Source organism: Mercenaria mercenaria, chromosome 1 (assembly GCF_021730395.1).
Source record: "Mercenaria mercenaria strain notata chromosome 1, MADL_Memer_1, whole genome shotgun sequence".
In the NCBI taxonomy this organism is placed as follows: Eukaryota; Metazoa; Mollusca; class Bivalvia; order Venerida; family Veneridae; genus Mercenaria; species Mercenaria mercenaria.
The window spans coordinates 94773836-94796255 of NC_069361.1; the positions used below are offsets into that span (position 1 = coordinate 94773836).

The following is a 22420-nucleotide window of genomic DNA, read 5'->3' on the forward strand; positions in this document are numbered from 1 at the left end:
TACCTTCCAAGCAAGCATGGCGTCAAAGACAGAACTGGTTGGCAATACAGTAACTGAATAGAATTATACTATACCTTCCTAGAAAGAATTTGAAGACAACAGAATATACATTATCTTTAAGAAAGGCTTGATTTCACAATAAGATGTAAACAGGAGTATACTCTACCTTCAAAACAAGGCTTCAGACAGATTTGAGTTCTTGACAATATACTATACCTTGAGATCTAGGTATCACAGATGGTTTGGGTATCACAGGTGTTTTACTGGTGTGTGGTGAAGCTGCTGCTGCCTTTCGCTGCCTGACAGTAACATTAGGGGACAGTGGGCTAGACTGGGGCCTCACCTGAGGGGTGCGAGTGGCCCCAGAAGGTCCTGCTGCATCAACTTCCATTGCTGTTGCTCTTTTGGGTGATATGTGAGCCTCACGTAATAATTTTTCTACAGATTAAACAAAATATATTGCTAATAAAGTAAAGGCTGGCTACAGATTACACATAATTACACTATATTATGAAATACTGAAAAGCATGCAAGACACTGACACACTATGACCGCCCTTAAATCATTTTAAAATGTATTTACTATAATCATGGTGAGTTTAGTTGATCCAAGTTGTGTGTCCAAGGCTGCTCACAAATGATGCTTGAATACAGGCAGGTTATACTTTTGCCCCACAGTTACTTTTGAATAAAGTGACACAAAATAATGAGGGACAATTTTGTCATTTAAGCTCAGTTTTAATCTACCAGCTCAGTTCATGCACTATGGACACATCTCAGTGCCACCTACCTTTATGCCAAGTTTTAAATCAATACCTTAAATGGCTATTAAATCAAATCTGTCTATCATATTTCATTACTAGGACATAACCTTGTTGTGACCTTTACTTTTAACTTGCTATACCTATGTCATGTGCTCTGCATATTGTCTCATAGCCATCTACCTATATGCCAAGTTTGAAGTACTAATAAATAACTTGTGACCTTGACCTTTGACTTATCAACCCAATTTGTGTGCTCTGCACATTGTCACATTGCCACCTACCTATATATTAAGTCTGATGTCAATACTTTAAATGGTTATTAACTTATGTTCCAGAAACAAAATGATAGACAAATATGACCTTTGACCTCCGTTTGTAACCTCAATCTATGTCCTGCCAACACAATTCATGTGCTCTGCACATTATCTCATTGAAACCTACCTATATGCATACTTAAAAGTCAATACCTTGAATGGCTATTAGGTTATGCTTTGGGCACAAAATATGTTGGACAGACAGATGGAAGGTCAGATAGGCATGCATGGGCTATCACATATGTTGTTTTTCAAAAATGGGCATTAAAATTTTTTCATGACTTTAAAAAAATATTTATTTCTAACAGGTGCTCCTGATAGTCTGGGTATTTCATAATCAGGACATGCTAGAATCAGCCATCATATTTGTGCAGTTTTTAACTGATATTGTTTTAAAAAAATAAAAGGACTGAATTTTTCCATATTTTCAACTAAACCCTGGGCGTAATTATCCACAGGTCCTAAAAGTTATCAGGAGAACTGCCTTAGACACCTCAGTGTAATTACATAACAGTCAAAGGACGGTCTTCATAAACAAAACAATAAACAGCAGAACTGGAACTTATCAGCAGACCATAGAAAATTTTTCATAAAAAGGGAAAAACATATAACAAATGATCCTTTCTCTAGAGATTTCAAACTTAGTAAAACAAAACTGTTTTTAAAGCAGCATGCCTCCAGATTTGGCTAAAAAATAATCTTTCAAATTGAAGTTTTGGTCATATTATGAACATAAGAATATGAATTTTTGTTTCTAAAATATTTTAAAAATTCCAAATCAAGAAAAAAAGATGACCGCGTCGGGAATCGAACCCGGACCGCCGCAGCAATAAAGACATTTTCCCGTCGTCATAACCAATAGTGCTATAGCTGAAGTAGTGAGTAATGACTTCAAAATATAGATATTTATAATCAAGACAGTTTATCTGGAGTAAAAGCGTGACAAACGCTTTTGAATTTTCATCGTAAAAAATAGTAAAAACAGCAAATTCTCATGTGTTTCCGTAACATAAAGTTTGTCAGTAATTACGTTTTAAAGCCTTATTAAGAAATATAACATTTATTTCAAGATATCTAAAAAAAATTTAAAAATTTTGTTGTCGAACGATCTGGAGGCATGCTGCTTTAAGACTGGATGAATCACTTCAGGCTTTTTTTCTTATTTCGTTTCCTTAACGCAAAGATACAGCAAAACTCTGTTACTCAAAACTCATAACTGTCTATAAAATTAACTGCTATATCTGAATTCTTTAGGTCTTGCATATTTCTGGATCTTAATACCTGAAGTATTTTTGACAAGCGTAGTATTCAATGAAAAAGGATCAAGTGTACTAAATGCATGGTGTGAAAACACGCAAGCTGAAAACAGACTGCAACATTTTTTCATTTATTCTGAACTAAAGACCAGATAAGTACGGGAAAAACATCACTATAATGTATAGCACATCACTTCATACAACTACAGAGACATATATATATATACAACAATAAGACTTACCTAGTACCTCTAGCCTGTCTTGTGCCATGACAAGGTTAGTCATCATTTTGTCCTGTAATCTCCTCGCCTTATCCCAGGCCTCTCCTGTACATAGAAAAGAATCAATGGACAGACTACTTGCAGTTTCAGGTATGCTGCAGCCGGACATTTCATTTTATGACATAACAAGAAACGTGGCAATGCCACGAAACCAGGTTTTCAACACTTTTCATAAGAATAAAAAAGTATACTGAATCACAGTGCACCACTTTAAAGCACAACCCTAACCCTAACCTAAACCCTAACCCTAACCCTATTTTAATAACAATGACCTTGACCTTGATCCAGAATCCAAATCAATCCCAAGCTTCAACTTTATATAAGTTTTATTCACCAGTTTCATCATGATAGCTCTTCCAAAGTTAAGTTATTGACGGAAACCCTTTTTCTATCTTAGTAACAGTGACCTTGACCTTGACCCCAGAAACCCCAAAATCAATCCAGCCTTTGTCTTGATATAAGCTACATACTACAAGTTTTATTCAAAATCTTACCGAAACAAAGTTATTGACCGGAAACACCAGTTTGATGCCGCCGCCCATCCGCCCGCCCGACCAACGACATACCCCAATCTAATAACTCAGGTTTTTGTTGAAAACCTGGTTAAAAAAGCGTCTCCTACCTATCACAGAGGGTCAAGCTATAAACACTGATGGCTGTTGATTCCTGTCTTCTTAAGTCAATGACAGGAAACCAGTTTTAGTCTCAAGGGCAGTCACCTTGACTTCTGACTTACTGATTTCCAAAAGTATAGGGGTAATCTTTGAATTTTTTTCAGTCTTAAGATAACTGGGTGGACATAGACCATTGACTGACTGACCACGTGACCAGAGGAAATCCTCCTATGAAGTTTGACAGCCATAAGACTAAGCATTCTGCAGTTATTGATTGGAAACCATCTTCAGTCCAGTGATCACTGTGACTTGGCCTTTGCTTTTTCCTTCAGAAAAAGTCATGACTATTCCTACATGTTAATGGCTCACACTTTCATTAGGCAAGTCCAGAAATAACCCTGATTTTCATACCTTGTCCTTTAATGTCAATGGCAACCCCTTTCTGTAGTTCTGCGATGCCCTTCCTGTACAATTCAACTGCAACATCCTTCCGACCTGAAAATACATTTATACTATGATAATCCTAGATCAATCACACAAGTTTCTCAGCTTAAAGCAAATGTGAAACAAGTCCCATCTACTAGTGGCCTTCTTTTCTCTACAAATCAGAATGTGTGGTTATTCTTAAAGACATACTGTTTTGCCAAGACATACAGAGGATAAGCCATGTTTATAACGACTATGGTTTTTAATATATCAACGTTGTTTTAAGGTTGAGAATTAGGCCTTGAGAAACAAAAATCAAACAACACCAAATCATAGAAAGAAAGAGTTGTTTAACACGAAATTGAACAGCATGTAAAACATGTATATTACTTTACGAAACAAGTGTCAGTATACTGATATAAACATTGAATTCCAGAAAAGGACTGCCTAAAGGGGCCCCACTTCCAGACAGTCAGACAACTTTTTCTCGAAAATACTTAAATTATTCGGAAAAAGTTGCCTCCCTTTGAAAATAAATGCCATTTGTACGTAAAATATTCAGAAAAAAATTGTCTCCCTTTGAAAATGAATATCATTTGTAAAGAAATAAAGATAAACATTTGCTGAAAACTGTGTTCCATCTTGTTATGCAAATTTTCACCACTCGCACGCCATTGCAAATGCATTAAAACGAACATGTGTAACAGTTCTTTGAAAATAGTGAGTTTTTAAAGGCGTTTGACTGTCCGGAAGTGGGGCCCCTGTAGGCACTCCTTTTCCGGAATTCAATGTTTATATCAGTATACTGATACTTATTTCGTAAATTAATATACATGTTTTGCATGCTGTTCAATTTTCATGTCAAACAACTCTTTCTTTCTATGATTTGGTGTTGTTTGATTTTTGTTTCTCAAGGCCTAATTCTCAACCTTAACAAATTTCATCCAGTTAGCAACTGCAGTTAGTACATGTAATTTATTCTGAAATCAAACAATCCATTTAGTTTTTTAAAGTGTCTAGTTTACACATACAGAAAAAAACTAGACTACTGATTGAAGACGACTTAAACAACTTGTTCTTTGTGTGTCTCTCTACTAAACTTGTAAATGGCATGCCGATTCAGTTAAAAAGCATGACCTGAATCATTTCTCAGATGACTTTCATTCATCATTTTCAGTTTTATTGTATAACTTTGAGTACTGCACATTTTGTTTTTGTTTGTGAACATACAGCCATGTTGTCTGGACTTTAAGTTCATTAGAGAAGGTTATGCAAGTACATGTATTTTTATAACATTGACAAAAAACATAAAATAAATGCATTTTTATAAACAGAGACCAAGTTTTGATGAAAATCCATCAAGCGATTGATGATATGAAGTCATTTAAATGCGTTTCTATTTTGAGCACTAGTGGACCCTAAAAGGGGCCAAGCTCCCCCATTTGATATTTGGAAGAGGACCTTATAATGATGCTACAGGTCAACTTTGATGAAGATCCACCAAATGGTTCATGAGATGAAATCATTTAGAGGTATCTAAAGATATTTGTAGTTTTAACTCTGGGCCAAGCTCCCCAATTTGAACAAATTTGGAACAGGAACTTACAAATGATGCTAAAGATCAAGTTTGAAGAAGATCCATCAACTTGTTCGTGTAAGGAAGACATTTAAATGAATTTTAATTATTAGCTCTAGCAGTCCCTAAAAGGGGCCAAATGCCCCCATTTGAACAAAATTTAGAGAGAACTTTATAATAATGCTACACATCAAGTCTGATGAAGATCCATCCAGTGGTTCACAAGAATAACTAAGTTGTTTTAAAGTTATTTCTAGTTATAGCTCTAGCTGCTCCTGAAAGGGGCCAAGCGAATCCATTTGAACAAATTTAGAAAACAATCTTATTATGATGCTACATGTCAAGTTTGATGAAGATCCACCAAAAGGTTCATGAGAAGAAGTTGTTTAATGGTATTTCTATTTTCAGCTCTTATGGCTCCTTCAAAGGAGCCAAGCTTCCCTTCTTGAATAAATTTTGAAGAGGAACTTACAAATGATGCTACAGATCAAGTTTGAAGAAGATCTATCCTGCAGTTCATGAGAGAATGTCATTTAAAGGTTTTTCTATTATACGCTCTAGCAGTCCCTAAAAGGGGCCAAGTGCCATCATTTAAACAAAATTGGGAGAGGACCTGATAGTGATGCTGCATATCAACTCTGATAAAGATCCATCATGCAGTTCATGAAAAGAAATTGTTTAAAGTTATTTCTATCTTAAGCTCTACCAAGCACCCCCATTTGCCCAGAAGAGCGTAACATGATGCTACAGACTAACTCTGATGAAGATCCATCAAGCTGTTCATGAGAAGACATTTAAAGGTTTTTCTATTTTTAGCTCTGACAGGGCCAAGCTGAAACAATTTAACAAACTTGATTTAGGACAATGCAGGACTGCTGCTGACCAAGTCTGGTGCAATTCTGACCACTTAGTTTCAGAGGAGATGTCATCTGAATGAAAAAGCGGGCAAATGGACACTGGACGTAAGATGGACAGAAGGATGGAAGCTGGACGTATGAGGGACGGTGAGTGATTCCTTAATTGGTGACAAATACAGAGGTAGTGCTTCATGACAGATACAGCTTTATTACTGGAACAAAGTGATAGCCAGATCGAGCTCAATATAAGTTAGTACATAAATCAAGTGTATTATTATCTAACAAAACAGATATAAGAACCAGTTTCATAACACAGAATGTAAGTTTGACTACAAATGTTATAAAAAGCAGCTAGTACTTTAACTGGTTCAGGATTGAGGTAACTATTTTGTTACTGGCACATATCACAATGTCAAGTTTCTGTTACACTCTGCAGGAATAGGCAAACCACACATAACAAGAGCTATCGGAGGACAGCAACGCTTGACTATTCAACAGCCTTGTCAACTGAATGTATGTAAAAGTAAAAAAGGGGCATAATTTTGTTAACATGCAAAACAGAGTTATGGGATCTGTTTAATAATGCTGACAAATCATGACAGTAAACAAGTGTGTGAAGTTGTAATCCATTCCCATCAGTGAGTACTGAGATATCAGCTTATTATATACATACAAAATCTTAACCAAAATTTGTAAACAGGCAAAACTGAGTTATAGAATCAGGGCGGGGTATTATAATAATAAGTCAGTAAGTGATTATTAACAAGTGGTTACTGAGATACCAGCTTACATATAAAAATTTAACCAAATCTGGATGCAGACGCCCATGCATTTGCCAATGAATGGGCCAGTCCAATTTCGAATAGATGAGCTAGAATTACTTTTCTCAGCAAAGTTCCAAGACAAAAAAAAAATGTTACAATATATTTCTACTATAGAATTTCTGCTGCTGTCAGTGGTGAGAAAAAACAATATTTATTTACAACAGTTACTTGTTACTCAGGTAAAGTCAATTCACATAATTCTTTAGTTCACTAGGTTTTCACTGTTGTACCAAATACTTTATGACGTCATGTTTATTGCTATAGAATGGAAAAAAAAAAGTTTTATCATAAAACTTTTCATACATAATGTGTGAGTACCGTTATTTTACAAAAAATAATTACATCATGCCAAAAAAAAGATCAAATACGTAAATGAGCCGTGCCTGGAAAACCCAAACAAGGGGCTTTGCACCACATGGACCAACCACCTGCCATCCGCCAGTCTGGTCGGGACCATGCTTTTCGCTAACATTTCTTCTTTTCCCAAATAGGCTTTAAAAGTGAACAGAAAGGACCTGACCAACGCGGGGGATCGCAGGCTGGCGGGATCCATCGGGTCGCAAACCCACTTTTTTGGTTTTTTCTCATGGACGGCTCATAAAAAATATCCCCCATCCTTAAACCACCTTCTCAATCAAAAAATATTTAAAAATGCATCATAACAATTTGAAACAAACGAAAAAGCTGTCCTAAAGACTAAACTAAACTTTTGAAAATTTTCAAAAAATTTTTTCAGTTAAACAAGATCAGAATTTTTTCTTTTATAAACTGTCAAATATTTTCACACTTGGGTACATTAGGCACTCGTACTTTTTTTTCTAACTAATGTAAGTACTTTTGATGAAACGTACGTTTTGACAGATAACTAAAACTTAACCCCAAATATTCAAGTAAAAAACGGCCATTATTTAAAAAAATTCACAAGGAGGAGATTTTTTAAAGCAAATTTTGTTCTTTCGAACAACTGTCGGTTTTTCCCTTTAAGGGCGCATTTATGCAAGCACCATACTTAAAGCCTTTTTTCCCTTGAAAGAACCATTCGGCCTCTTATTGGATGGGAGGCCCAAAGGGCATCTAAAAATTTAAGTCCCTGGCTTCTTTTGAACCCAAGACCTCTGCACTGAAAGTAAAGCATTTTTAAAAATTATCACAGCCCAAAGGGGTTTTATTGGAACCATATTTTAACAAATCTTAAAAATATTGCTTTAAAAAATAAGCTGAAACCATTTTATTTATTCATTTTCCCCCTGAGATTGCAAAAAAATAACTAAAATTGATTTATTCCTAAAAATTATTTAAATTTAGAAATTTTATTTCAACAAAAATTTATTTTCATACAGCCCAATTTTTGTTTTTGTTTTTTAACCTGTTTTTCATCGTACGATATCGTCACAACAATCAACAAAAACGACCCAAAAGGGTATTTTATTTGACGTAAAATTTTTTGAAAACAAAGCCAGAGGTGCAAAGAAAAAAAGCTACCCACCTGCAAAACCCAGATCAGTAAAATTTTAAATACCATGGGTAATTTTGGTTTATTACGTCATTTTAAACACGCCCAATTCTGTAAAATTTTGATGCAATCTCTTTTTCCTAAATCCCTAATTCAAAATTCCTTAGGCGCAAAAAAATTTTTTTAACATTCATTTAAAAAAACCTAAGGAATTTTTCATTTTTTGTGAAGAAACATTGCAAAACCTTTTTTAAATGTTACAAGGGAGATCAGGCTAGAAAAACAGTGTCCATTCATTGATAAAGAAAAAAAGAGAACAGCCTAATGCTCCCTAGTTACAATGCTTGCAGAACAGCGGGGTACACTTGGATTCGAACTTTTTTGGGTAGGGGGCCGGGTTTACTTTAGCTAGTCGTTAATATTGCCTTCTGTATTGTGCAAAATCAGAGTCCCCTTTAAAAATTTGTGTGCATGTTTTGTGCTTTTAAATTTAAATTATACAATCAGGACTCTCAACAAAATCAAAAAGCATTAAAAAAAGTTTACCCACCTTTTAAAAATAACACCCAAAATCACAATTTTCACTTTTTGGACGCCTGCAAGATCCCGTTGCAGAACAATGTCCAATCTTTTTCCATTCTCTTTGAATACCCCACTGAACTCAGATTTTAAAGGAATGTTGGCCTAGCCATTTCTTTTTTTTAAAAAATAGAAAAAATATCCCCGAGTTAAACAACAAACAGGAACTTTTCAATGTTTTTAAATTTCCCGCGCCAAAGATGAACACGATTCAAACAAACTAGCACATTAGTCTACAACTGACTTTAAATTTTACATGATCACTTTTAAAATTTTCTAAGAATTAAAAATCATATCTCTCGCTGTAATAACAGACACCCAAAAACACGAAGTTCAATTAGTACAAAAAAAAAGGCGGGCCAAAATTCTAATGTCCCTATGCAAGAAAATGTTGTGAATTTATTTGAAATTCCATTTTCAACAAGATTTAAAAGTTTCTACTAAATAAAAAAACACATTGCGTATTTTTTGAAAGGGGTAGGGGGGAAATTTTGGTGAAAATGTTAAAATAAAAAAGGGGCTTTTTAAATTTCCCCTAATAATAAAGGGAAAGCCCACACCCTCATCAGTTTTTGAAAACGAAATTTAAAAAACTTGTAAAGGGCCAAAAAAAATTTTGGAAAATTTAAAAAAAATTTTAATTTTTTGCCGGTTTTTTTAAAGTTCCCTATATAATAAAGGGGTTACCCATTCACCATTTTTTTTTTAAGCAAACATTTGAAAAAATTTGGAAAAGGGAATAAGGCAACTTTAAAAAAATTGGGGAATTTCTAAAAGGGGGAATTTTTAAACCCCCTATTTTAAAGTAAAAATTTTAAATCGTTTTTGATAATTTTTTTGGAAAAAAAGTGGGCTGGGAGGTAAATGGGGGGAGTCGATTGGGTGGAGTCTATTTTTGGAGTAAAATTTGGGAGCCCCTTTTTGGAGTAAATTTGGAGTGAGCTTTTGAGTCAAAGGAGTCAAAGGAGTGGCTTTTTTGGGAGTAAAATTTGGGGGGTTTAAAAGGAGTTAAAATTTGGGGAGGGGACCTTTTTGGGAGCAAATTTTTTTTAGCGTTGGGCAAAAAGGGGATCTTTTTTTTTGGAGTAAAATGTGAGTCATTTTTTGGAAAAAAATTTTTTTGGACATTTTTGGTTTGAGGCAGGGAAAACCCCCCGCCTGTAGCACTAAATATTGAAATATCTTTTAAATGAAACAGTCTTAATTGATAAAAGTTCTAAACAAAAAGTCTAAAATTTTTATGCGGCCTCCAGCATTTTTTTTAAAATGTTAAAGTTTTTGTGAGTGGTTTTCACGGATCTAATTTACAAAAGTTTTGGCTATTAATTTTTAAAGCATTTTTTGGGGGGCAAAAAGGAAATTCCCTTTTTTTTGTCAAAGAAAAACACAACAAACATTTAACTGTTTCATCAGGGTTTTTCCCATTTTATAAAATTTGTAGGTCTGTGGGGGTGGTTCGGTTTAACGTTTTTTTCCAAATTTTCATTTTAGAGCTGTGTTTTAAAAAAAAATCTTAATAAAAAGGGTTTTACAAAGGGGATTAAAGTCACAAAACACTTGGATATTATAATTTCATTAGCATTATTTTACGAAATGAAAAAAACAAAGGCCATGATGGCCTGAACGCTCACCTTTCCCCCCGACTCAATTTTTCAACGAGTATGCGTCGTTATTCTATTATTTTTACATAGTGACCTAGTTTTGAGCACATTGACCTAGAATCATCAAAATCAAGAACCCTGATGGCCTGAATCGCTCACCTACCCCACAGACTCAATTTGAACTGATATGACGTCTTATTTCTATTTTTGCATAGTACCAGTTTTTTTAGCACATGACCTAGAATTTATCAAGAAAAAAATTTTGACCATTTTCATGAAAAACCCTTAAAAAAATGGGCCCTAGAGAGGTCACAAATTTTTTTTATTATTTAACTAATGACCTAGTTTTGATGGCACGGACCCCTTTTTAAAAAATTACCTAGATATCATCAAATGCACATTTCACAAATTTTCCCAAAAATCTTGTAAAAAATTTGCCTCCAAAAGGTAAAAGGTTTTTCTATTTTTCGACTACTGACCTAGTTTTTTTACCGCACTGACCCTTAGAACCTGCCCCGAAATCATCAAACGACATTCTCAACAATTTTCCTGAAATCCTTGAAAATTGGCCCTAGAGAGGTCACAAGGTTTTTTTTTTTTTTGACCTACTGACCTAGTTTTTGCCCCACGGCCAAGTTTCGAACCTACCTAATATCATCAAGGGAAAATTCTGACCAAAATTCAAGAAAATCTCAAAAAATGGCCTCTAAGAGGTCACAAGGTTTTTTTTTTTTAGATCTACTGACCTAGTTTTTTTAAACCCCCGGACCCTTTTTAAAAATTTAAACCCAAATCTAAGAAACATTTTGACCAATTTTCTGAAAACCATTGAAAAAAAAGATCTCTGAGGGCACAAGGTTTTTCTATTTTTAGACCTACTGACCCAGTTTTTGACTGCACGTGACCCGTTTTTGAACTTGACCTAGTTTATCAAGGTAAACATTTTGAAATTTTTTTGAAAACCATAAAATATGGCCTCTAAAGAGGTCACAAAGGTTTTTTTATTTTTTGACCTCTGACCAAATTTTTAATCCCAAACCCATTTTAAAAATTGACCAGATACAACAAGGGAACATTCTACCAATATTCATAAAACTCAGAAAAATATGACCCAGAAGGGGCACAAGGTTTTTTTTTTGACCTCTACCTGTTTTTTAACCCCCCCTGACCCGTTTCGAACTTACCAATATCATCAAGGGAACACTGACCCTTTATGAAGACTCAAAAAAATGGCCCCGAGAGGTCACAAATTTTTTTATTTTTAATCTGACCTAGTTTTTTTAACCCCCCCCTGCCCATTTCGAACTTACCTAGAACATCGAGGTGAACATTCTTAAAAAATTTTCATAAAATCCATTGAGAAATAAGGCCTCTAGGATCACAAGGTTTTTCTATTTTAGACCTACAGACCCAGTTTTTTGACTGCACGGACCCATTTTGAAATTGACCTAGATCATCAAGGTAACATTCTGAAAAAATTTCATGAAGATCCTTTAGAATATGGCCTCTAAAGAGGGGCACAAGGTTTTTTTTTTAACCACTGCCAGTTTTTAAAACCACTGACCCTTTCAAACTTGACCAATATCATCAAGGTGAACATCTGACCAATATTCAAAAACTCATAAAAATAGACCTCTAAGAGGGCACAAGGTTTTCATTTTAGACCTACTGACCTAGTTTTTAACCCCACATACCCAGTTTCAACTTGGGCCTGATATCATCAGGTAACATTCGACCCAAAATTCCAAAAAAACTCATGAAAAATGGGCCCCTAGAGGGTCACAAGGGTTTTTTTTATTTTTTTAAACTACGACCTATTTTACCCCCCTGACCCTTTCAACTTGACCTAATACCAAGGTGAACTTTTGACCAAATTCATGAAACCATAAAAACATGGCCTCTAGAGAGGTCCAAGGTTTTTTTTATTTTTGACCAAACCCCAGTTTTGACCCCCCTACCCAGTTTTCGACTTGACCTAGAAACATCAAGGGAACATTCTGACCAAAATTCATGAAAATCTCATGAAAAATTTGACCTCTAGAAGGTCACAAGGTTTTTTTATTTTTAACCTACGACCTAGTTTTTGACCCAAATTTTAACCCAGTTTCGAACCCACCTAGATATCATCAAGGGAACATTCTGCCCCCTTTTTCATGAAAATCTTGTGAAAAAAATGGCCTCTAAGAGGGCACAAGGTTTTTTCTATTTTTTTATTTTACACCTTTCCAAAATTCCAAGATCTCATGAAAAATAAGGCCTCTAGAAGGTCACAAGTTTTTTCTATTTTTAGTCACTGACCTAGTTTTTAAACCCCACTGCCCATTTCAACTTTACCAAAAATTTATCAAAATGAACATCTGACCAAATTTTTATGAAGATCTTGTGATAAATGGCCTCTAAGAGGGCACAAAGGTTTTCTATTTTAGACCTACGACCTAGTTTTTTAAGGGACGTGACCCAGTTTAACTTACCCAATATCACAGAGAACATCTGACCAACTTCATAAAAATCCCATAAAAATTGCCTCTAATGGGCACAAACAAAGTTTACGGACCACGGAGGCGACGGGCGACGGGCACCGCTTTATCACAAAAGCTACCTTTGGGCACTTTGGACAGGTGACTTAAAAATTCTGACCAAATTTTCATGAAATCCATTAAAAATATCCCTCTAAAGGTCACAAGGTTTTTTTTATATTTTACCAATGACCGTTTTTTGAGGCACTTACCCCCCTTTTGAAATTGCCAGATATCTCAAAAGGGGAAAAAATTTTCACCAATTTTCATGAAGATCTCGGAAAAAAATGCCTCTAGAGAGGTCACAGTTTTTTTATTTTTTTGACCTACTACTAGTTTTTGACCCCCACAGACCCCTTACAACCTGACCCAGATATCACAAACTGAACTTCTCACCAATTTTATAAGACCCCTTGAGAAAAATGGCCCAGAAGGTCCAAAGGTTTTTTTTTTTTTTTAACCACTGACCATTTTTTACCCCACGGACCCAGTTTCCCAACTGAAATTTAATATCATCAAAATGAACATTTTACCAATATTCATGAAAACCATGAAAAATATGGCCCTAAGAGGGCCCCAAATTTTTTTATTTTAGATCTACACCTAGTTTTTAACCCCAATGACCCCCGTTTCGAAATTTACCTATTCTTCAAGTAAACATTCGCCATTTATGAAAAAATCCATTGAAAATATCGCCTCTAGAGAGGTCAAAAGGTTTTCTTATTTTAGACCTATGACCTAGTTTTTGACCCCCCGTGACCCGTTTCGAACTTTACCAGATACCAAGGGGAACATTCGACCAATTTTTTATGAAGATCCTTGAAATATGGCCTCTAGAAGGCACAGGGTTTTTTTCATTTTTTTGATCTACTGACCTAATTTTTTTACCCCCCATGACCCTTTCAACTTTCCTAGATATCTCAAGGGAAAATTCGACCACTATTCAGAAGATCTCATGAAAATATGGGCCCCTAGAGAGGTCACAAGGTTTTTCTATTTTAACTACTGACCTATTTTTTTTTAACCCCCTGACCCGTTTCGAAATTGACCTAGATAACATCAAAATAAACTCTATTAATTTTCATGAAGACCATTGAAAATAGGCCCTGAGACCAAGGGTTTTTCTATTTTTAGACCTAAAGACCTATTTTTTGACCCTACGTGACCCAGTTCGAAATTGACCAGATACATCAAGGGAAAAATTCTACCAAAATTCATAAGATCTCATGAAAATATGGCCTCTAGAGAGGTAAAAGGTTTTTCTATTTTTAGTCTACGACCTATTTTTTTTAACCCCACGTCCCAGTTTTTGAACTCGCCCAGATTCACGAGGGGAACATTCTTAAAAATTTTATGAAAATCCATTAGAAATATGGCCCCTAAAGGTCACAAAGGTTTTTTTTATTTTTTGACCTACTACTATTTTTGACTGCACGTGACCCTTCCCAACTTGACCCAGGGGATCAACAAGGGGGAAAAATTCTACCAATTTTATGAAATCCTTGAGAAAAATGGCCTCAAAGAGGGCACAAGTTTTTCTATTTTTAAAACCCAGACCCATTTTTTAATCCCCCATGACCCGTTTTAAACTTTACCTAAAATCACAAGGTGAACTTCTGACCAAATTTAAAAAGACCATAAAAATATGACCTCTAAGAGGGCACAATGTTTTTTTTTTTTTAGCCCCACTGACCTAGTTTTTAACCCCCCATGACCCATTTCGAACTTTACCAGATACACAAGGTTAACATTCTGCCAAAATTTATGAAGAACCATGAAAAAAATGGGCCCCTAAGAGGTCACAAGGTTTTCTATTTTAATCACTACCTAGTTTTTTTTCCCCCCCTGACCCATTTTCGAACTGCCAGATATCATAAGGTGAAAATTCTGCCAATTTCATAATCTCATAAAAAAAATGGCTCTAGAGAGGCACAAGGTTTTTCTATTTTAACCTAATGACCTAGTTTTTACCCCCCGGACCCCTTTTCGAAATTGACCTAGATACTCAAGGGGAACATTCTACCAATTCAGAAATCTCATAAAAAAAATTTGACCTCTAGAGAGGTCAAAGTTTTTCTTTTTTTAACCTACTGACCTAGTTTTTGACCCTTGACCCAGTTTCGAACTTGACCTGAACATCAAGGTAACATTCTGACCAATTTTCATGAAGATTTTTGAAATAAGGGGCCCCTAGAGAGGTCACAAGGTTTTTTTTTTTTCTATTCACCTTACCAAAATTTATGAAAACTCATGAAAAAATGCTCTAGGAGGTCACAAGGTTTTTCTATTTTTTTAAACAAATGACCTAGTTTTTAACCCCCTGACCCAGTTTTTGAACTTGACCTAGATATCTCAAAATGAACATTCTGACCAAATTTTTTATGAAAAATCTTGTGATATAAAAATGGCCTCTAGAGGGTCACAAGGTTTTTTTTTTATTTTAGACCTACGACCTATTTTTTGAAGGGACGACCCCTTTGAACTTGACCTAGATATATCAGATGAACATTTTGACCAAATTTTTAAAGACCCAAAAAATGGACCTCAGAGTGGGCACAAGCAAAATTTACGGGGCAAATGGACGACGGCACGGACCCGCTTGATCCAAAAGCCCCTTGTCACTTTGGACAGGGGACTTAAAAAACTGACCAATTTTTAGAAATCCATTTAAAAAAACGCCTCAGAGAGGTCCAAGGTTTTTAATTATTTGACCTAATGACCTGGTTTTTGAAGGCACTTGACCCCTTTGAAATTGACCCAGATATCACAAGGGGAACATTCTCACCAAAAATTCATAAGATCTCTGAAAAAAATGGGCCCCAAGAGTCACAAGGTTTTTTTTTTTTTCGACCTACTGACCAATTTTGACCGCACATGACCCTTACAAACCTGCCCCAAAATCACAACTGAAAATTCTCACCAAATTTTCATGAAATCCATTGAAAAATGGGGCCCCTGAGAGGGCCAAGGTTTTTTCTATTTTTAGACCTACTGACCAGTTTTTGACCCCCGGACCCATTTCGAAACTTATTAGAAATCATCAAGGAACCTCTGACCAATATTCATGAAAATCTCATAAAAAAATGCCTCAGAGGTTTAAAGGGTTTTTCTATTTTTTTAAACACTGACCCCTTTTTTAAAACCCCACAACCCCGTTTCGAATTTACCTAGATATCTTCAGGTAAAAATTTTGCCAAATTTTCATGAAGACCGAAAATATCGCCTTAGAGAGGGTCACAAGGGTTTTTTTTTTTTTTAGACCCCTGACCTATTTTGCCGCACGTGACCCGTTTTTTGAACTTGACCTAGATACACAAGTGAACATTCTGACCAATTTTTCATGAAGACCATTGAGAAATAGGCCCCTAGAGAGGTCACAGGGTTTTTTCATTTTTAATCTACTGACCCAGATTTTGACCCCCCATGACCAGTTTCGAACTTTACCAGATATCCAAAGGGGAACTTTTGACCAAAATCATGAAAAAATCAGAAAAAATGCCCCTAGAAGGTCACAAGGTTTTTCTATTTTTAGATCACTGACCTAGTTTTTAATCCCCCGTGACCCATTTTCGAACTTTACCTAGGGTAACATCAAGATGAAAACTCGATAATTTTCAGAAGACCCTTAGAAATAGGCCCTAGAGAGGCACAAGGGTTTTTTTATTTTTAACCTAATGACCCCATTTTTTGACCCACGACCCATTTCAATTTTGACCTAGAATCTCAAGGAAACATTCGACCCAAAATTCATGAAGAACTCATGAAAAATATGGCCTCTAGAGAGGTCACAAGGTTTTTCTATTTTTTTGATCTACTGACCTATTTTTTAACCCCCCGTGCCAGTTTCGAACTTGACCTAGATATCATCAAAATGAACATTTTGACCAATTTTCAGAAGATCCATTGAGAAAAATGGCCTCTAAGAGGTCACAAAGTTTTTTTTTTAGACTTACTGACCAGTTTTTGACCCCACTACCCAGTTTCGAACTTACCAAAATACATCAAGGTGAACATTCTGACCAATTTTTATGAAATCTTTTAAATAATGGCCTCAGAAGGTCACAAGGTTTTTTTTTTTTTAGACCCACTGACCTAATTTTGATGGGACTACCCATTTTTTGAACTTGACCCAGAAACCAAGAGAACATTCTGCCAACTTTTAAAAGATCCTGAAAAAATACCTCTAAGTGTCACAAGCAAAATTTACGACCACCGACGAACAATGACACGGCACCGCGCTCACAAAAACCCCCCTTGTCACTTTGTGACAGGGGAGCAAAAAAAAACGCCCTCTAAAATCTTGTTTGGTCTTTCATTGGTTTTAATAAGAAGCTGAAAAAAAGATCAAAACCCTTAAAAAATGCATAGAATTTCCAATACTGAAAAAAACCGAGGGTTTTTGCAGGGCCCAAAGTAAAGGGAAATAATATAAAATTTAAATAAAATCTTAAAATTTTCGATACATCCCTTTAAATGTCTTTGTTGTTATTTTTAAACCAAAGTTTTTTTGAGATTTACCATTTACTTTGCTCAAAAGATCGGCATTTTTTTAAAAAGGGATATTTTATTTGGCTGTTTTGGTGAAATTGGCTCGATCCTATGAATGTACTAAAAATATCGAATAAAAAACTTTTAGTCTACTTTTCAGCCTGCTGCTTTTTTTCACCGCGGTTGGTCTCAAAATAAACTTTTGTATGAAAATATATTAAAAGCAAAACAAAAAGAGAACAAGGTTTTTTTCCTATCCCAAAAAACCATTTGCTGTTCTCATTTTAAAAAAAATCTTGGGAAATACCCGACCCCCACACTACCCCCGCTTTTAAAAAAAGGTCCGTTTTAAATGGGTCATTTACAAAATTTTTAATATTGACCAGCAAAGACCATGGCTGGTCATGGCAGACCTATTTACCTGTTAACTATTTAACAGGTCTGAACTTCAAATTTACAAAATGCAAATCTTAAACAAGAGGGCCAAGATGGCCCTAGGTCGCTCACCTAAGAAACACTCCATAACAGTGTAAAACATGTTTGACCTAGTGATTTCATGGAAACAAATATTCTGACCAATTTTCATTAAGATTGGACCAAAAAATTGGTCTCTTGCGATAAAACAAGCATTTTCTTAGATATGACCTAGTTTTTGAGCCTAGATGACCCATGTTCAAACTCGACCTAGATTTTATCAAGGCAATCATTCTGACCAAAATTCATGAAGATCAACTGAAAAATACAGCCTCTATCACATACAGAAGTTTTTTCTTTGATTTGACCAAGTGACCTAGTTTTTGACCTCAGATGACCCATATTCAAATTCGACCTAGATTTCATTAAGGCAATCAACCTGACCAAATTTCATAAATATCAACTGAAAAAAACATCTCTATCGCATACACAAGATTTTTCTTTAATTTGACCTAGTGACCTAGTTTTGACCTCAGATAACCCATATTCAAAACCGACCTAGTTTTCATCAAGGCAATCCACTCTGACCAAATTTCATGAAGATCAATTGAAAAATACATCCTCTATTGCATACACAATATTTTTCTTCTCGATTTGACCTAGTGACCTAGTTTTTGACCCCAGATGACCCATTTTTGAAATCAGCCTAGATTTTATCAAGGTAATCATTCTGGCTAAATTTCATGAAGATCAGTTAATAAATACAGCCTCTATTGCATACACAAGGTTTTTCTTTGATTTGACCTAGTGACCTAGTTTTTGACCCCAGATGACCCATTTTCAAACTTGGTCTAAATTTCATCAAGGCAATCATTCTGACCAAAATTCATGAAGATCAATTGAAAAATACAGCCTCTATCGCATACACAAGGTTTTTACGTGATATGACCTAGTGACCTAGTTTTTTGACCCCAGATGACCCATTTTCGAACTCTGCCTAGATTTCATAAAGGTAATCATCTGACCAAAATTCATGAAGATCAATTGAAAAATACCGCCTCTATCGCATACACAAGGTTTTCTTTGATTTGACCTAGTGACCTAGTTTTTGACCCGAGATGACCCATTTCCGAACTCGGCCTAGATTTCATCAAGGCAATCATTCTGACCAAAATTCATGAAGATCAATTGAAAAATAACACCTCTATGGCTTTTAAACACAAGGTTTTTTTTTTTGGGTTTTTGGACCCCAAAGGACCTATTTTTTTGACCCAGATGACCCATTTTCGAACTTTTGGGCCTAGTTTTTCATCAAGGTTATCATTCTAAACCAATATTCATGAAGAAAAATTAAAAAATACAGCCTCAAACCCGCAAAACAAAAAAAAGGTTTTTTTTTTTCCTTTTTTTTTTTTTTTTTTTTTTTTTTTTTTTTTTTTTTTTTTTTTTTTTTTTTTTTTTTTTTTTTTTTTTTTTTTAAAAAAAAATTTTTTAAACCTATTTAAACCCAAATTTTTTGACCCGAATAAACCCTTTTTTTTCGAACTGGGCTTGGGAAATTTTTTTTCAAGGTTACCCCATTTCGACCCAATACCCCATAAGATTAATTGAAAAATCCCCAACCTCTAACGCCAAAAAAACACAAAAAAAAAAAAAAGGTTTTTTTTCTTTTTTTTTTTTTTTTTGTTTAAAACCAAAGGGAACCTATTTTTGACCCGAGAAATGACCCCAAATTTTCAAACCCGGGGGCCTAGATTTCATCAAAGGTCATCTTTTTCTAAACCCAAAAATTTCATGAAGATTATTTGAAAAATACACCTCTATCGCATAAAACAAAAAAAATGTTGACAGAAAACGGACGACAAACGACAGACGACGGACGCCCGGAACATCGAGCGTTTCAGAAAAACTCACCTGAGCATTGCCGGGTGGCTAAAAAACAGATGTTTTGTTTTTATTCATATTTTTGAGCCACCCAAGAAAAACCAAACAAAGTTTACTGCATTTGCATAGAACTAGGTCACCCCCTCCCCCACAAACCCTATTCATCTGATGTTCGCCAGGGGACCCGAGAACCGGGGTAAAGCTTTTGTATCGAGAATGGGCCGGGCACGGGGCATCAAGTCGTCAAAATTTTCAAATAGTTCTTTAACTTTTTTGTCTTACTCGAAAAGGGTTTGAAAAAAATTTTTTGAGGGAAATTTAAAGACAAAATCAAAAACCAACAAGTGCAAATGTATTTTTTTTGTAAATTGTACAACGGGCTTTTAAAACATATGCAAAACCACACAGTATTCTATCCTTCATTAATTTCATCAAGTATTATCATCCCTTTATTATGTGCCCTTATTATATTATTCTTTGTATTTGATAGTCAGTTTTTAAAATTACTTAGGTTTTTTTTTTTTTTTCATTTTTTTCCTAAATTTTTTTAAAATTTTAAAAACAATACTTTCTCATTTTTTAAACCCAATTCAAGTTTGAAAATGTTTATCAATTCTCTCTGAGAAATTTTTTCGGGAAACATCTGGCCCAACATCATAAAAAAAAAAACCAGGGAAAAACTGGGGGTTTAAGTCCTGAAAGAAGGGAGATATCAGGGGAGGTCGAACTGGAACCTTCTTCAGGGGAAAGGGTGAAGTTTTCAAAAAAAGAGGTGTGGGGTTATTAACCCCCCCCTGAATAACAATTACCCCTTAAAAACTGATAAAAAAAATTTTTGGGAAAAAACAGAAACTTTTTTATTTTTTTACAGATAAAGTAGATTTCAACTTTTTAACAAGAAAAATGTTAGTGAAAAAAATTGTATGTGGAAATTAATTTGGGAGGAAACCATAAAAAAGGAGTTTTTTTTAAAATGAATGTTTAGGTTTTATAAATTTTGCCTCTAAAACCATGACCCAAATTAACAAATTTTTGCCTCCACCTAAATTTACCCAAAAAAGGACCCCAAAACCCGCCCCCCCAAAATTGCTCCAAAATCGACCCCAGACCCCACTCCACCACTCCATTCCATGACCCCCACCCATTTTTAAAACCAGGGTTGCCGACGGATGAACAAAAGGGGGACAGTGAGTGTCACAACAGTTTAAACCCATGAGCAAGTGGGGCAAAAAACAATGAACCTGAAACTGTCAGGGAGAATCTTTGGGAGTCAAAAATTTCCCTCTTCCTTTCCAAGAAATAAAACCTGCTGAAAATAGAGGGAAAACCAAACTACTTGTATTTTGGCATTTTTTAAATTTCATCCAACTCTGCATTACAAGACCATCATAAAGCCCCCGAAAATCCCAAAAAAAAAAACCCAAAAAATGTGGATGATTATTAATATGTTTTTGGCTGACTGTACAAAAATGTGAGGAAAAGGAAACATGACAGAGGGGAAAAATTCCCCGAACAAGGGGCCTGGTTGAAAATAACCCCCACTACATCAAAAATTCCCTGATAACCCAAACAAAGAGTTCTTATCTATCTTTACTACATCAGGTCTCACAAAAGACTTTTCAACACGCCCCCAAGGGCCCTTTTCAGCAAACAAAGGAAGGTTCACTCCATTTAAAATTCAAACAACTGTAAAGAAAAAATCAAATGACTGTTGAATGCTCAACTAGCTTTTGAATAAAATAAAAAAAACTTTTTTGTAATGTCACCTATCTAACCCATTTTAATAAATATGAAACCCGTGGGTTTTAAAGAAACTTTTAAACAAAAATAAATTAAAAATATTTTTCCTTTTAAAATAATTTTTGTTCATTATCAGAGGAACCCAAAACCCCTCAAAGTTTAACATACTACATCTAACGCTGCCTTTAATATTAAAAATATAATTTACCACCCAAAATTTTCCCATAATTTTGCACAATGTGAGCTACATTAAAAAATTGATTTTGTACCATTTTCCCGTTTTGGGAAAGCACAAATAAGAAAGCATTGTGTTATAAATCCCAGTGGAAGGGGAAAAAATAGCCTTTTTTTTTATAATCTGGTTTATATGTATTAAAAACCAATTTCTGAGAGTCAACATAGATCTATGAAGAAAAATCTAAATTTTTTGTACATAAAAATATTTTCCTAGGAATTCCTCCAACAATATTATTTTTATTTTTCATACTGCAAAATAATGTTAAAAACGTCAGATTACAGACAAAAGTATTGTTTTCAATGATCACCTCTTAATTAAGACCACCTTATTTAATACCTTTTTCTCAAGAATAAAATTATTTCTTCTATATTTCAATGGCAGCAAACCCTTTACAAAAGACCATCCTAATATTACCCATTTCAAACCTAAATAACCCCATTACTCCATTAATTTAAACCGCTTTTTTTTACATTGGGGTTTTTTACATTTTTTACCCCCCACACCTTTTTTATCAATAAGTTAAAAGAAAGAAATAAAAAAAAGTCCCTTTTTTAAAAGTTTTATTGTAAAACATGAAAGATTTTAAAAAAAATTTT

At 34.8% G+C, this 22420-nt stretch overlaps 1 protein-coding gene across 2 annotated transcripts in view; it reads right to left on the reverse strand.

Annotated features, from left to right (window-relative positions):
* Positions 1-22420, reverse strand: part of LOC123529710 (spastin-like) — a 56937-nt gene that overhangs the window by 29253 nt on the left and 5264 nt on the right. The window contains exons 2-4 of one of the 2 annotated variants that reach the window (XM_045310215.2): positions 3640-3723; positions 2576-2659; positions 217-438 (exon numbers count right to left, since the gene is read on the reverse strand). In XM_045310215.2, coding sequence (XP_045166150.2) covers positions 217-438; positions 2576-2659; positions 3640-3723 — 390 coding nt within the window. The remainder of the gene's footprint in view (positions 1-216; positions 439-2575; positions 2660-3639; positions 3724-22420) is intronic. The other variant, XM_045310223.2, reaches the window with a different exon arrangement.